Source organism: Polyodon spathula, chromosome 20 (assembly GCF_017654505.1).
Source record: "Polyodon spathula isolate WHYD16114869_AA chromosome 20, ASM1765450v1, whole genome shotgun sequence".
Classification (NCBI taxonomy): domain Eukaryota; kingdom Metazoa; phylum Chordata; class Actinopteri; order Acipenseriformes; family Polyodontidae; genus Polyodon; species Polyodon spathula.
The window spans coordinates 7,989,929-8,005,847 of NC_054553.1; the positions used below are offsets into that span (position 1 = coordinate 7,989,929).

Here is a 15,919-nt window from a genome sequence, read left to right on the forward strand (position 1 = left end):
CAAGTCTGGTGAGTTTGATGAAGTACAATATTAACGACACAATGGCAGCATTGAGACTGTGGTGGTGCTGCGCTGCTAGCCTTTGCAAAAACAGGACCACTGTTAAAGATGTGCCTACTACAATGGATATATTGTTAAGCAATGGAATAGCACTTGTATTCTCTGTTATAAACAGAAACTGGGACACTGGCTCTGGTGCAGCACTCCAAAGGGCGATGCTCTAATTGCTATGGCACCACACGATTTTTGTTTTTATCTTATAGAAACAGTGAGCTGATGACAGTGTTTGTGTCTGTACTTTCAGCAGAGCAATTTAAAAACAATTGTGTGACAATGGCTTTTGTTATTGTAAGTGCCTTTGAAAGAGTGGGGCTGCAGATTTAACACTTGCGATCAGCTTTTCTTTGTCTGAAAGTCTATCTTAAGTTACAAGACTTTGAGTTTTGATTATGATTGTTACTGTTTTCACTAAAGTTGGGGACAATTTGGTATCAAAAAGGAAACACTATGTTAAAGTATCCTTGGTTTTTAAATATCTACCATGACTTATAACTATATTTTTTCACACCATTGCCAGGGGTAATTGTGTTTTAAACCTATGTTAAATGTTATTTTACTGGGTTTAACCCTAAATGGTACCAGTCACTGAAAAAAAAAAAAAAAACATCATTCATTTTTTTCAAAACTGCACATATCACTGGATGGACAAGGGATTACTTATGGGATTATTACCCCTCTAAATAATTAACATTACCAGCAGTTACATTTACAGACTCATACATTTTTTAAGGGTGGACATTTTTATTAAATATTTAGGTTTCCACCCATGGTCTGTTGCTCCACAGAGATGTTGGGAAATGGTGTGCCCCAAATTGTCAGACCATCCAGCCCTGTTTATAATTCCCTTTTCTCATCCTGTTATGCATGCTGTTCAAGAACTGTCCACTGGGGTGAGCACTCTCCAAATACTGTAACATGATATTGAAACTCTCATTTTATTTAGTTTCCAATGCCCATGCTTACACCATTATACAATGAGAGCAGCTGATTGCAAGGTGAATTCATTCAATGGGGGTCCTCAGTGGGGTGCTTTATGTCACAGGGAGTCACAAGTCAAGAAAGTCTGGGAACCCTTGTTTAAGTTATGTTGTGTTCGCATATGTGTTAAAACTTTTTTTTTTTTTTTCGGTATCAATCACTACTGGAGCCTTTAAAAAGATAACCAAGCCTATGTGGACTTTCTTGGATCTTAAAGGAGATCCATTTCTTGCCACATGGTGGCAGTATAATCACTTAGAAACTGTGTGGATGGCTGACATATTCTAAATGCTAGGGGCACATTGCCTTTGTGTTGTGGATTTCATAAATGCATTCCCTAGTGTTAAAACGTTTTCTTTGACAGGGGTTAAGTGGCACAGTAGGCTAATTAATGCCTAGTATTAGTATCTGTCTCAGATGATAAAATGTTCTGCTTGAAAGAGACCCCCCTCTCCACCGTGGTCGAGAGTGCAGAATAATATCTTACTATAGCAAACTCAGCCTCTCACTGGAGTTACAGGAACCGACAACAGAGGTAATAGTACTGAACTTCGTGTTTATGCTAAGGTCTATCAGTTTGGATGTGGTGAATGTATCCTATTTCTTTGTGAAAGAAATACTGATAAGCAGGTCTTAATTTGTCTTAATAATTCCTTATGTTGCGTGTTTTACTAGATTCCTAGCTGTCAAATTAACTCATTTACACCTGCCACTGGGTTCTTCTGGTTGTCTTGGAAGGAATCCATTTAGTCTGTTGTTTTTTTTTCAAATGAGGGATTTAGGTTTTTGTAGCCTTTGAATACTTTGAAATAAATGCATTCACTGTGTATTTTATCCCCACAATAGTAAATGTTTTCCCAGATATTTAATGATAGAGACAATTGAATATGCATCTTTAGGGTATGCAAGACTAGAATTCAGATAGGTCAAGTTGCCTAGCCAACTGCAATGCTGATGTGGTTTCATATACTCTCCTGAGCTTCATTGTGTTTTCACTGTACTTTTGGTATACAACAGTACACTTTTATGCTCTCAACTATCTGCTGTCTAATCGCTCTAGATTATCGGTAGTTCAGCACATCCTTACTTTTAAGGTCCAACATAGGCATTTAAAGAATAGAAGCGCTATAATAATTTCCTCTCCATTTAAAGGATATAACACAAGGGTTTACAAAAAGAGCTATCTTCTTTTCTTCCTGAGTTTAAGATGTCAGTCATCTTTACTTGCTGTTGTAAGTACTAGCAGGGACATACATATTTGGATCACAATCGGTGGCAAGCTGTTTTTTTAAGATTGTGTTCAAGCATCTAAAATGGTGAATATAAATCAAATGTAGACGTTTCCTGTTGAGTATACCCTGAAAATGTATTAAAGATTATTGTAAACGTATTCATAAAGCATGTTTATCTCTTAGGCCTGTGTATATTTGGATTGGTGTTTTTTGTCACATATTCATAAAGAATGTTTATCTTTACCTCTAAGCCTGTTTTAAAATGTAGACAAGGCAAATGTAAGAGAAGACAAGAGAATTTGTTACAGAAAAGGATCAGGCTTGGCTGAGTCTTGGATGAGTCTCCAACACTCTTCAATCAAACATATGCGATAAACTGCTTGCATTCTTGCATTTGAATTAACATAGAGATAAACAGTAGATTAACCAAGTATGTCAGACTTTTGTTGAAAACCCTTAGCCTGATTCGGTTGACTCGCACTTTACTGAGACAACCCTACAGATATTTAGGGCTTCTGTATTAAGGTAGATACTGTTTAACTAAAGTACCTTAGAAAACTGAAACATATATGTTGGTGTTTTTAAAAATTCATCCTGTGTTAGTGCCTCAAACCTGAAATACAACATCTAGGAGTTGCATGCTTTTTTTTGCTGGCAAAAAGACAAGTCAGTGCATGTAAAACAAGTCCATACCAGTTTATTTCAACTTTCATCGGTTTTGCAGCTTTCACACGCAAAAAGCTCCCGGTTAAAACTGTAGACTTTTTACTGCTAATTGATACCTGAGTTTGTGTACAGAAAAAACGTTCACTGAATATGTTTTAGCTACTTCCACCAAAGTTGAGAAGTCATACAAGCTAGAAATGCCATTTTAATAATAATATGCTGTGTGGAACCACACAGCGTATTCTCAAAACCAGGAGCCAAATAGGCATAAAATAATACTAGTCTGCAAGCTAGATGGTATCCATTTAGACAGAGCAATGGAGAAACATACTACAGATCTCAATATTAGAGTAAGAGAACCTGAACCATGAAATGCAGCTTCTGTACACAGCAGTGCATGTCATTTAAAACCTATTTAGTTCTTTATATCTAAATCGTGGAAGTGACTCTAACTAGCAAAATAATTCTATACATCTTTTGCCAGTTTTGTACTTCTGTTCAGTACATTGGTCTCTAATGTGCTTATTATAGCAAACATGTATTTTCCTTTTAAAAACATAATACCTGGTACCCCATTAAGTCAGATTGACTGCACTCTGTTACACTTGCATTCCTAGGACATTGCAGTGAAGCAGTGTGTTCTGGGTCGATGCATTTTATTGGCTGAAAGCATGTCAGCCATTAGAAGCAACAGCTGTTTGGTCAATGAAAAGAAGGAAGCAGTTAAAAGGGGTGGGCCCTCTGCTTGTGCATATTTATGTATTATTATTATTATTATTATTCCATTGGTATGTGGGTGTACAAAGCCATCTGTCCTTATTATTAATTTGATGTGTTTATATTGCATTGTATTATTGTGTTGATTTAGCAGGGAGAGAGTTAATTTCCTCTCCCTGCCTTCACATATGGAATGCAGCTGGTCAGGAGATAAATTGTCATCAATCGTCTCATCAGCTCCTGACCACTTGCTACTCTCACTCTTAGTTAGGAGACCGCTGGAGAAGCTGAAAGAGGGTAAAACGATTGCTATTTACCCTTGAGAACCCGAGTAGGTACTCGTTTCATTTGATTTATTTGTTCCTGTATTATGTTTTGAAACCCTTTTATTTGGCCCCTGTGCCATTTTGTTTTGTATTTTGAAAAGTGCTTTGTTTGTTTTGTATTTTCTTCTTAAAGTAAAACAAACAAAGAAAGAGTAGATAGCAATCGTTCTACAAAACACTTTTTCAGCTTCTCCAGCACTCTTCTAACTATACTGCACTCCGAGAATGAGAGTATCCACAGTAACCATGACCCTACATGCACTCTCTAAACCAGGGATCTCCAACCCTGGTCCTGGAGAGTGGACCTGTTGGTTTTCGTTTCAATCCAATCTCTGTTACTTAATTGAACCAATTATTGGCTTAATTAGTCAAGATTAACAGATGTTCCAGATCTTTAGCCACTGATGATATAAAGACACCTATAAAACCTGCTGGATAGGGGCTCTCCAGAACCAGGGTTGGAGACCCCTGCTCTAAGCAGTTATAAGCCACTTTTGCATTTGACCTTAAGGAGAGGTCAAAGGTCACAGTCAAAGACTTGTTTTGATAAAGCATATATGGGTTCTTATATGTGGTTCATAATAACCATGACCCTATCTGCAATTTCTAAGGATTTACTTGCTAGTTTTTCATTTGACCTTAAGGAGAAGTCAAAGGTCATGGTCAAGGCATTTTTTGAATAGAGTAGTTATAGGTTCCTATATCTCTTCCATAGTAACAATGACCATATCTGCACTCTATATATAAAGAGTTATAAGCTAGTTATGCATTTGACCTTAAGGACAGGTCAAATGTCATGGTCAAGTTAATTTTTGAAAAGAGCGTATATGAGATCATTTGTGTATTGTTTAGTAACTATGACACTGTATAAACTCTCAAAGGGGTTCTAAACAAGTTTTGCATTTGAGCTTTAGCAAGGTAATATGTGGAAATATGTGCAATTTGACCATAACTGAAATTTGATTGGGTCGCGGACATGTTTTTTTTTATGCAGCGGCTTGCTTTGACCTATAACCAAGTTTTATGAGTATTATTCCCTGCAACAATGTTGATTTTAGAGATTTTTTTTTTTTTAAAATGGTAGAAAATAAACAAATAAAAATAAAAAATCCTAACAAACAATAGGAAGAAAAATACCAATAATTTATGAATATGCACAAGGGGTGAGCACCCTGTCACAGTATATACAGTATATTATCTTGTTCAAAAGGGAAGTAAAGACGTCTATTTATAATTCAGTGCTGTATTTTACATGAAAGCTGAACTGAAAGTTGAGTTCTGCTTTATAGCTGCACTTCAACCACTTAATAACAAAAAGGAACTCGGATTAGTCAAAACGACAGCATTTAAAAAACAAAAAAACAAAACATTAAACACGTAACCCTTGGAAAACTCAATGTTTACACAAAGCCTTAGTGTTTGTGTTGGGAGATCTAGTGCAGGTAGCTACATGTATGTTTTAACATCCTCTAACTACTAAGCTATGTCTAAAACTATTTCATGCACGTTTAACTGGTTTTTTAATCTAAATGATAATCTATGGAATGACACTGTCTCTGGATCCTGTAGAGCTGTCCCTGATGTATATCAAAATAGTTTGTACACATCAGCACTTGCATGGTCTGTCTGCTTTAGAGCAGGGGTGATATAAGCCACAGGATAAAATTAAGTAAACAAAACGTAAAAGCATACCTTTATTATAGTTACACAAAGAATACACTGATATAATAACTTGCATTGACACATTAGCAATACTCCATGTTGCCTCTCATTTCAGGGGATGTGAAACCTGAAACAGCCAGGTGTCTTTTGTGTTTCCATTACCAACTTCCAGGAACAAGCTAATGCCTTCTTTTTTGTCTGCTTATCAAATAAAATCTGTTTCGGAGACTTCCTTTGTCACAACAGACGTACTATCTATTCAATCTACTGCCTCTTTTCCTTTGTATACATTTTTGATAGTTCACGCCAACGAGATAATCAAATCACCTCTCCTTGAGGAAACCAGTTACTATAGATACGTTGCACATGGCAATAATTCAAACCTCAGCACATGTCCAATTTATTATTGACCCTCTAAAGTGCATTAGTTATGCTGAGAGCACTAACAAAGTAATATCGTTTGAAATTTTACTTGAATACCATCGAAAAAAAAAATAGCATTCACATTTTCCATTCAGTAAGAGACACTGACAATATAGAGTAGAATACAACAGGGTTCTCAGTCAGAATATCAATCATCACAAAGAATATCCAACCTATGAGGATATATCAAGTTCACTGGTCTATAAGCACTCTAAGTTATAAATGGTTTAGTGGTCCATTCATAATTGTTAGATGGCATTGTCTTTCTTGTTCATGAACATGTTGTAATGTAGTGGACAGTAGGTGGTTTGCATACATGTAAACTTGGCAGGCCAATTTGTGGATTACAAGGTAAATAATTCTACAGTAACTAAAACAAGTATGACCTTATCTTTTTAAACATGTAAATTACACCCCCCTGTTATTGTCTGCCTTTCTCTAATATTTGAAATTGTGATCTTTGTTATGTTTTACATCATTATACATTGATAGTTGAACATGTTATTACAGTATAACAATGATGTAAAGATTGGGCTGAATTTTTGGCCTTCTAATGTTTTTTAACCAAGCCCAAATAGTGTCTGTCTCCACTATCATAATTCATTTAATGCAAATAATTGTCTTTATTTGTTTATTTTTGTGTATGAATGGTATATCTATAAAGCAATATGCTCAATATCGGGTTTTAAATAATTAAAGAACAACACAATTTGAATGCTAGACCGAAAATTGTCACTGTTGCCGTGACTCGGCACAAAAGCGACTCAGCCATATTGTCCTTTAAATTCTTCTGTGCATGGTAACACAGCAGGGGTAGAGAATCTGTTTACTCTCTATTGTCAGTGCTGCACTTTACATGAAAGCTGAACTCTGTTGTTTTGGAGTTCTGCTTTATAGCTGCACTTCAAGCCAACCACTTAACTATAGAAAGGGACAACTCAGACTAGTCACAAAAAAAACACTAAACACTTTACCCATGGAAAAAACACAATGGTTAACAACAGAAGAACTTGAAAGCCATCTAAAAGGACAATATGCCTCTTGATTTTAAGAGCCCGGATTGCACAATAAAACACAGCCAAAACAATCTAGTTTCTCTTCCTCAGAACTCTTTCTGTGATGAATCCCAGACATTTGATCTTTTCAATCTTTCATTTGCCAGTAAGTGGATGTTTGGCTGATGCTTCGTAGTTCTTTTGTGTACAATATTGTGTTCCAGATGCTTGTAACGACTGTGTTAACATACTTTTCATTGCCATAACACCAGTCCTGCTATGCCACTGTAAAAATAACAACTTCACATTTTAGGATTTTATCTTTTGTGCTGGATCAAACATGTATTTTCCTAGCGTAAATTTTGTTTAGTGTTTATTTATAATAAAGTAATACAAATGTAAAGTATTTTGCCATGGCAAACCAAGCCCGCAAGCAACCTTGACTTCTACAGTATGTAAAAAAAAAAGTGAATGTTTACATCTTTCCTGTTTCAAAGCTGAAATACAACAACAAAAATAGCTGCTAGAGTTTTAAGCTTAGAGGAAAGAGCATTTGGAGAATGCAGTATCTGCTGCCTTATATATCTTGTGATATATATATATAAAATGGCCATTATTTTTTCTCTCATATCCCCTCCTGGGCCTGCTCCACAGATTATAAATAATTTTGATAATGTCATCTTCTGCAGAAGTCCCCATTTTCCATAGTCACATGATTGATGACTTGCTCACAGAGTCTCTCATGACTGGCTAAAGGCAAAATGTTTGTCAAAGTAGATTCAAATAGGAAAAGGATGCATTGGGGGTACCAATTACTTGTGCCATTCAATATGCAACACCCACAGGATCACCCATCTAAACACACAATACATTATTCAGTAGCAGATTTAAAACTGCAGTGAAATTCACAATGCTACTTAATGAAGACATTTCATGTTTAAACAGAGAACTCAGTCTAGACGCAATTATAAAAGACCTTCAGCTGTGCTTACAATTTACTCAAACGACTAAGATTATTTTAGACTGGACAGTTTCCAAAGGTTGTGGATGAAGCTATTACAAATGTGTCTTCAATTTCCTAGCAAAACAAATACAGTCGTGAAAGAGTCCTATACATTAATAATAATAATGTATATGCATGTGATGACATAGTTTGTATTTTTGTACCTGTCCTCAGGTATAATTTATGGATATAACAATGACATAAAAAAGATAACTAACAACATTCTCACAAGACCATAAGTCCATACATTACAATTTTGTATATATCTAAAAAACCGCTTATCCTATTGTGATGTCATTAAGTTGTTGGGGGTATCAGTGGGGGGCATGTACATGTGTAAGATATATTGATCTTCTTCGTGCTACTGATAGCTCTAATTGTGAGTGCAGAGGTAGCTGGGAATGTACAGTGCAATACAACATGTCACATACCTTGATTACTTTTCATCTTTATTTTGCAGAATTTAAACTACAGCTGTGTTTACTATGATGCATATAGGAACATTGGGTCAAGTGGGATATATTAGTATAACACACTACTATTCAGTACAATAAATAATGCACAATCCACACTCATTGAAACCATGCGATTGCCATTCACTTCAATCATGTTTTCAGAGCGTGCATGCATTAGGTAGTGTAAATAGAGTATTATACAGCTTATTCTCAATTTTACTCTGTATTAGTTTTATTCTTTTTAAACTCCTGAACATTTTACAAACCTAGAACCAAATAAACACATTTAGCATTCTCTAGTTGTATCGTTCTAATTTGATTTTGTTACATTACTACAAGGTGTTTTTATCCTTTCAGAGAATAGGATTTATACTTTTCGGATAGACTGTATAGTATAAGGACAATGAAAACAGTGAGGATTTCTGAGAATGTAACGTTGAGAGGTAATAAAGCACTTCATAATACCCAATAGATTAAAAAGAAAATAAGGAAGTCATTTTAGAGCAAGAACTGTAGCACACACGTGCTTTAGAAATACTGAACATGATTTTTTTGGTTTGTGGTGTTTGGACTCCACAACCCCATACTAAAAACCTGTCTGTAAATGGCACTAGACTATCTAAATCCTTCAATGTCTTTAAAATAAGAGACTCCTGATGACAAAGTGATGACAGCACAATTATGCGAGGGTTGTTGGGGGTTTCTGTTTAATCATTGAATTATTTGTTACCTCTATATTGAACACAAACAAGCACTAACAAATTGGTTTGTTTAAGTTTCTTGGTTTCTCTATTTTTTTTTTGCACTTTTGTAATGGCAAAGTACAAACTAACTGTTTAACTGTTCCTAATCTGAACTAGAATTTCATTAAAGTAGTCCAACTGGCAACTGAAAATACTGTGCTTTTTCTGTGTGTTTTAACATACAGTACAAAACATGTTTCACACACACGTATGATTATTAACTGATTTTTTTTTGCTTGTTTTATTTTACGTGACATCCCTGATATGTTCTCTGTGACATATAAAAGCTGCATTTCCCTGTTACAAGAAAGTGGGAAAGACAGACAATTTTACACTTTCAGAAGATTCCCTGTCGTATCATTATTCAACACTGCACAAATTAAGGAACTATCATAATGATCATAATGACTTCAACAGATTTCCACCTCTACTGCCCTGGAGGAAAGTGAGGCAGTAATCATTAGGAATAGTCACAAATCTTTCCAGAACAATTCAAACACTGTGCAGACTTTGCTTAGAAGTAGCTATGAAATAATACCCAAAATGCAAAATCCCAAATTGGTAGTGTTGTGGCAGGTGTTTTTCCAAGTTTACGGACAGAATCTGAAAGGGCACTTTATTTTTTTAAATCAAAATATAAAGCAGATTCAATTGAGTAATACTAATACATGTATAAAGGCTTTTATTTGGACAACATAATTATTTACAATTTTTTTAATTTTTTTTTTACAAAAATCATATTGAAAATACCCCCTGCCAAGATATTATCAATGCAACACACTATTTAAAAAAAAAAAAAAAAAAAAAATCTCCTTCTTAAAAACTTTGTTCCAGACCTGAAGAGATAATTAATTCCATATTAGGTGTTGCAAACTCATTCATAAATGCAATTTAATTCATACATAAAACTGAACTATATGAATAAATACTGTGAATAAAAAAAATCTTATGTTCAACATACAGTGTTTGTCCAGTTCAAATTGCCTATTTTAGGTATTCTGTTATTGTACATCAACCCAGTCTCTAGTGCCATAGATTTGGTTCAGTTTTAAAGGGATTTCAGAATCCTCATGAGCAGGCCTGTTCACATTCCTCAAGCTGCTTGTTGCTTTTCGAAACATGTACATGCCTCCTGCGAAAAATATAAGGGAAGCTGTCATCATTGCCAGACCAACAAAAAGCGTTAATGGTGAGCACTGGATTTCAGAAAGCTCACTTCCGCATAGGTTTTGCATTTCTAGAGGTTGTTCTTGAAAAAAAACTTCAGGGACTGTATTCAAAACACAAGGGCTTAACGTTTCATTCACAAAAAGATTAATCCAAATGGTCGATTGTAGAGGTTTGGGTAATCCACCATCGCTTACTTGAATAAATAAGTGGTGCATGCCGTAATGATTAGTCAGAAGCTTTTCCTGAAGGGTTATGTTGCCGGTCAAGAAATCAATCTTAAAGGGACTGGGGCCAGGCGCTTCTTTTCCAATGATCTTGTAGCTGATAACTGAATTCATCCCAGCATCCATATCAACAGCATAAATCTCAGCAACAGTTGTCCCCGGAGCAGTGCTTGCAGGAATTGGCAGGCAGGAGAAGTTGTTCTTGGGCAGGAGGACCTTGGGAGGGTTGTCGTTGATATCTAAAACAAAGATGGTCACTTTGGCAGTGGTCGATAAGGCTGGATTCCCGCCGTCTACAGCCACAATCCAAATTTCGTGGATGTCTGCTGTCTCTCTGTCTATATCAGAAGAGCAACGCAGTGTCCCTCTAGCATTGTCCATCACAAATGGTATAGTGCTGTTTAGGATGGAAACCATCACTTTACCATTAGGCCCCATGTCTGCATCAGTCACATTAATAACGGCCACCTCCCCGAGGCGGGGGAAGTTCTCTGGAATGAAGAAGGTAAACTCGCTGGTAATGAACAGTGGTCTGTTATCGTTTTGGTCCAGAACTCTGATCAGGACAGTGGTTACGGTTTCTAAAGATGGAGTACCCTGGTCAGCAGCAACCACAGTGAAATTGTAAAGATCCTGTTGTTCCCGGTCTAGTACTGAAGACACTGTGAGCTCACCTGTTGATGTGTTAATCACAAACATGGGTGGTGCATCTGGGCCTAGGCTGTATACCACCTGTCCGTTTTGGTCACTATCTGCATCTATTGCAGTTAGTCTGATCAAAGGAGTATCTAGCCCATTGTTCTCTTCAATGGAAGCTTCAAAGGATCTTTGGGAAAACCTTGGAGCATTATCATTCACATCATTTACTCGGATTCGGATGAACCGTTTGTGGAAAACACTCTTTTGGTTGGCCTCTTGTGCAACAACAAAAACATTGTATTGTTTATCAAGTTCAAAGTCGAGTGGCTTTGATGTCAGCAGCAAATACTTCCCTTGGTGTGGTTTTAAAATGAAAGGGACATCTCCTTCGATGTTAAGTGAGACTTTAATATTATGTGGGTCAATTATATCCAAAAGGGCAATTGCCGTGTTCACAGGTACATTCTCCTTTAACACAACATCATCATTATCCAGACTTGCGATGTAGCTGATGTCTGTCGCTGGTTGTTGATTTGTATCCTTACTTAAATAAACTGTTACAACTGCTAGTGCTGGAGGGCAGGGGGGACTGTTTGCGAACACACTTAGTTTGTGTTCAGGAGGTGTCTCCTTCTCTACAACCCCCGAGAAAGTGATAATGCCAGAAGATGGGTCCAAACTGAACAATACCCTAGATGCAGCAGAAACTCGAGGGCTGTAGAAATAAATAATGTCAGCGTTAGAGCCGAGATCTGCATCAGTTGCATGAACCTGTGCCACTATGCTATCTGCGGCTGCATTTTCAGGAATAGTGACCGTGATGGGTTCTGATGAAGAGAACACTGGACAGTTATCATTGGCATCTTCTACCTGGACATTCAAAGCAGCAGTTCCAGATAAAGATGGATGCCCTCCATCGGTAGCTATGAGTTTCATTTGGTGAACATCCAGAGATTCCCGGTCCAAAAGCTTCTCAATGATGACAGAAAGTGACTCCCCCTTTAGTGCTATACTGAAAAACCCATCGCTGTTTTCAAGTTGGTAAGTGAGCATGCTGTTAATCCCGGTGTCTTTATCAAGGGCCAAATGGTCAATTCCAATTGCTGTTCCCACTGGGGTGTTCTCGGATATTGACAGGGAAATATTGTTCTCCAGAAAGTAGGGTGCATTGTCATTAATGTCTTCTATGTCTATATTGACTTTAATCATTTTAAAATATTTATCAGGCATAACAATAGCACTTAATTGCAGCACACAGTCACCCAAGTGGTCGGGCAGACACAGGATTTCTCTGTCAAGTTTGTGTTTGGTTGTGTACAGGAACCCAGTCATCTCATCCAGGGTGACATATAGATTGTTCTCCAAGAGCTTATAAGTTAATGCGTCTCCACCCAATGCCAGAGGGAAGAGATGCTGCTGAATGTTCCCAATAGAAACGCCGGCATCTTCTTCCTCCTTGACACTGAATGTAACTTCAGAAACTGACTCACTGGAGACCAAGTGGGCCAGCAGGAGCACGCCAATGCAGTTCTGAAAAACAAATGGGAAGAATGGTTACATTTCTGATATTTTTTTTATTTTTAACCTAAATCGATTTTCAACCGCAAATCACTTTTTTCATGCGTTCCGTAAAAAACAAAACTGGAAAAAACACAAAACTACTTTTGTGAACCCAAACAATGTATTACTGCTGATACCTGTAGCAATGTCAATATACCACTATAACAATCTGTGTACCTTCTGGCCCATTATAATAATGAAATGTGTAAGTATATGCACGGCATCTTCACCCTAGCAATGGGTAAATACATAGAACAATAGTAATAATGTTGCGTGTTTTTTGTATGTATGTTAAATGGATTTATTCAGATTTTCTTCAGTTAACTGTTGCACAAAAGACTAATTGCCTGGAATTTTTTGTTTTCCCCAAAGACAAAAACATTTGCTCATTCAAACATTAAACACACAATAAAAAAAACCATAACCTCGATGTTTTCTTTTTTTTGTACTCATGTTATGAATTGCTTACAAGCTGTTGCTGTTGATTTCCCCTAAAATAAATGGCACTGCAATAAACATCAAGAAATAAATCTAATGTGTTCATAAACAGATCAATAGACACCTACATGTACAGCTATGGCCAAAAATTTTGCATCAACCTATAGAATTAACACATTCTGCTGAATAATGTTACGTTAACATATAGAATTACATACCACTTTGCAGTTTTACATATACTTAACACAAAACTGACAAAAAAACTAAACAATCAAAGTACTTACAGTGACTGGAGACTTTGTTTGAACAGCTATTCTAAAATTGTTAATAAGAACTTACTGAAAGGGTTGTTAAAAAAAAAAACAGAATCAAAGACATGCACTCAAACACACCTGCCATGACACTGTCAGTATGATATAGGACCAATGCTGGCAGCCTTGACAACACTTGACATGATAATTCTGCATGGGCTTGAAATTGTTCAAGAGGGATACCTGCCCATTCCTCATGATTACCGTTGCCAGTTCCCTAGGGAAATTGGAATGGAAATGAGCAATGAAGTCTTAAGTTCTCCAAAATGAATTTGTTTTTATTATGGAAGCACTCGCCAAATGAAAGATACATGCATCCATTTACAAAATGGCAAACAAATGAATTGCCCATGTGCAGACGATCTGTTTACAAAAAAGCATGCCACAGTTGTTTTTATAAACTGTAGTTTTTAAGAACTGTGGTAACATTCCTCACTCGTGAACTGTTTTGCCATTTTGAGACAAGCTAACAAGTTCAAAGTCTATAGCCTTTTGCTTACTAAACACTTGGTTGTTCACATACTGTGATAACGAGTCATATATTTAAAAACTAGTAACTGCAGTTCTGGTGAGGTTACTTTTCTTTGAAAAGAAATCATCAAAAAACAACAAACTGATGGCCAGATATGCAAAACACTGCACTATAAACAGAGGCATGATTATTGCATTGAGTAAGGGACCCTGTGACCTCAATATAGCTCTCTGGATAATTTCTAACCTTCAGCTACACAGGGTACAAAAGAGTGTAGCCATTTACCTGCCCCCTTCAACATTCTACCCGTTGTGAAGGTCAAAAAAATGCAACATATTTATCACACCTGAGAGAACATTAACAGAAAACCTGTTTGGGGTACAGTATGGTCAATTTGCATAGGTATTTTTCTTTTCCTGCTTGCACTACTAAAAAATGGAAAGCCATGCAATGGTTGAGCAACATGTTAGCTACTGTTCATTAGAATTATATAATTATATATAGTATAATGACATGCAATGAATGCAATTAACACTCTGCTTATCTTTACAATTACAAAAATGAAATGGCATGGTATACATTCAAATAGAGCTAAATGTTATACGTTACAGCCTATTTCCCTTGTAAACGAAGGACTCAATAACACTCATTTAAATAAGCAAGGCATTTCCTTATCATCTGTATTATTCCCTTGTTTCTTATTTAGGAGAATTGATTGGTTGTCAAAAGCAAGCTTTAGATGTACTGATCTTTTACCATTATGTATTCTTTTTCTCTTTAAAATAGCATTTGACTTCTAAGTAGATGTGTTGTAATAATGAAAACCCTTCTGAGAGGTACTAAGTAGAAAAAAGAAAACCCTCTTAACTCCTAGAAGTTTTGGTTTACAAAATTTGGGGAAACCTTTTTCAACAAAAAATACAAATTTTTCAAAATCCAGTGCTGCCCCTATATTCTTCAATGTTATTATTCACTTGTATAATTAATTCATGGTTAGGCCATGGTGACAATAAATAGTTTTATGTACTAATTTGTGTTTGTCATAGCAAAATAAAGAAGGACTTTATATATAAAACTAATATCTCCTCTCTCAGATACATACCCCCTCCCCAATTTACACAAACATTTTTAATAAAAAGTAACATTTTAGTATCTACTTGCATCAAAAATCAAACACGTGTTTGAATTAATATTCAATATTGCATGCAAAATTATATTATATTGACATTCTAACTGCAGGAATGACAAAACCGTGTCATCAATGTGTCATTTAAAAATGCAATTACCATAATATACATTAATCATGAAGTTATTTGAGCTATCAGTGCGATTACTGACCTGAAGTATTCTAGCCCAGTCCATTTTAAAATGTTTTCTATAATCCATTTCTGAATCATGTGTGTTCCCATCTAACTCATTCACCTGGTGCTGAACTTTTTTGAGGAAAACCTGACTGAATGGAATGCTTTCCTTGGAAGAGGTGTGGCTTTCTCCCCTGAGTACTCCCAGCCCCACCCCCCTCCCCTCAGGGCAATAGGCTTTCATAAAACTCAGAATGGTGCAGCACTTAAAGGACAAACCCAAAACAATTTTTAAAAGTTAGAATTAACTGTAAAGAGGACACCCTTATTCTCCTTGGTTGGCAGGTATCCAAGGATGCACAGATTACTGACATTTAATTAAAAACTGTCTCAGTGAAAGAATATTCTCCAGAATAAATATTCTCAACCAAACTTCTCTGATGGAATTAGTAGTTTTCTATTGAGCTCCTGTTTATTTGAGGCTGCAGGTAGCGTGCGGAGCAAGAAACACTCCCCAGACAGTGAAATACGTCCTAAAATCTGT

At 36.3% G+C, this 15,919-nt stretch overlaps 1 protein-coding gene across 1 annotated transcript; it reads right to left on the minus strand.

Moving 5' to 3' along the window:
* Window positions 1-10,017: 10,017 nt before the first annotated feature.
* LOC121295385 (protocadherin-20-like) lies at window positions 10,018-15,496 on the minus strand. Its single transcript, XM_041219937.1, has 2 exons — window positions 15,413-15,496; window positions 10,018-12,823 (listed from the first exon to the last, which is right to left on the minus strand). The coding sequence occupies exons 1-2, from the start codon at window positions 15,458-15,460 to the stop codon at window positions 10,262-10,264; spliced, it is 2,610 nt and encodes an 869-aa protein (XP_041075871.1). The 5' UTR covers window positions 15,461-15,496; the 3' UTR covers window positions 10,018-10,261.
* Window positions 15,497-15,919: the final 423 nt, after the last annotated feature.

Excerpts from the sequence above, each read along its gene's own strand:
- LOC121295385 (XM_041219937.1), bottom strand. The coding sequence starts at position 15,460 with ATGGATTATAGAAAACATTTTAAAATGGACTGGGCTAGAATACTTCAG. Across the intron at positions 12,824-15,412 it reads ACTGGGCTAGAATACTTCAG|AACTGCATTGGCGTGCTCCT; the intron begins GTCAGTAATCGC and ends TTTGTTTTTCAG.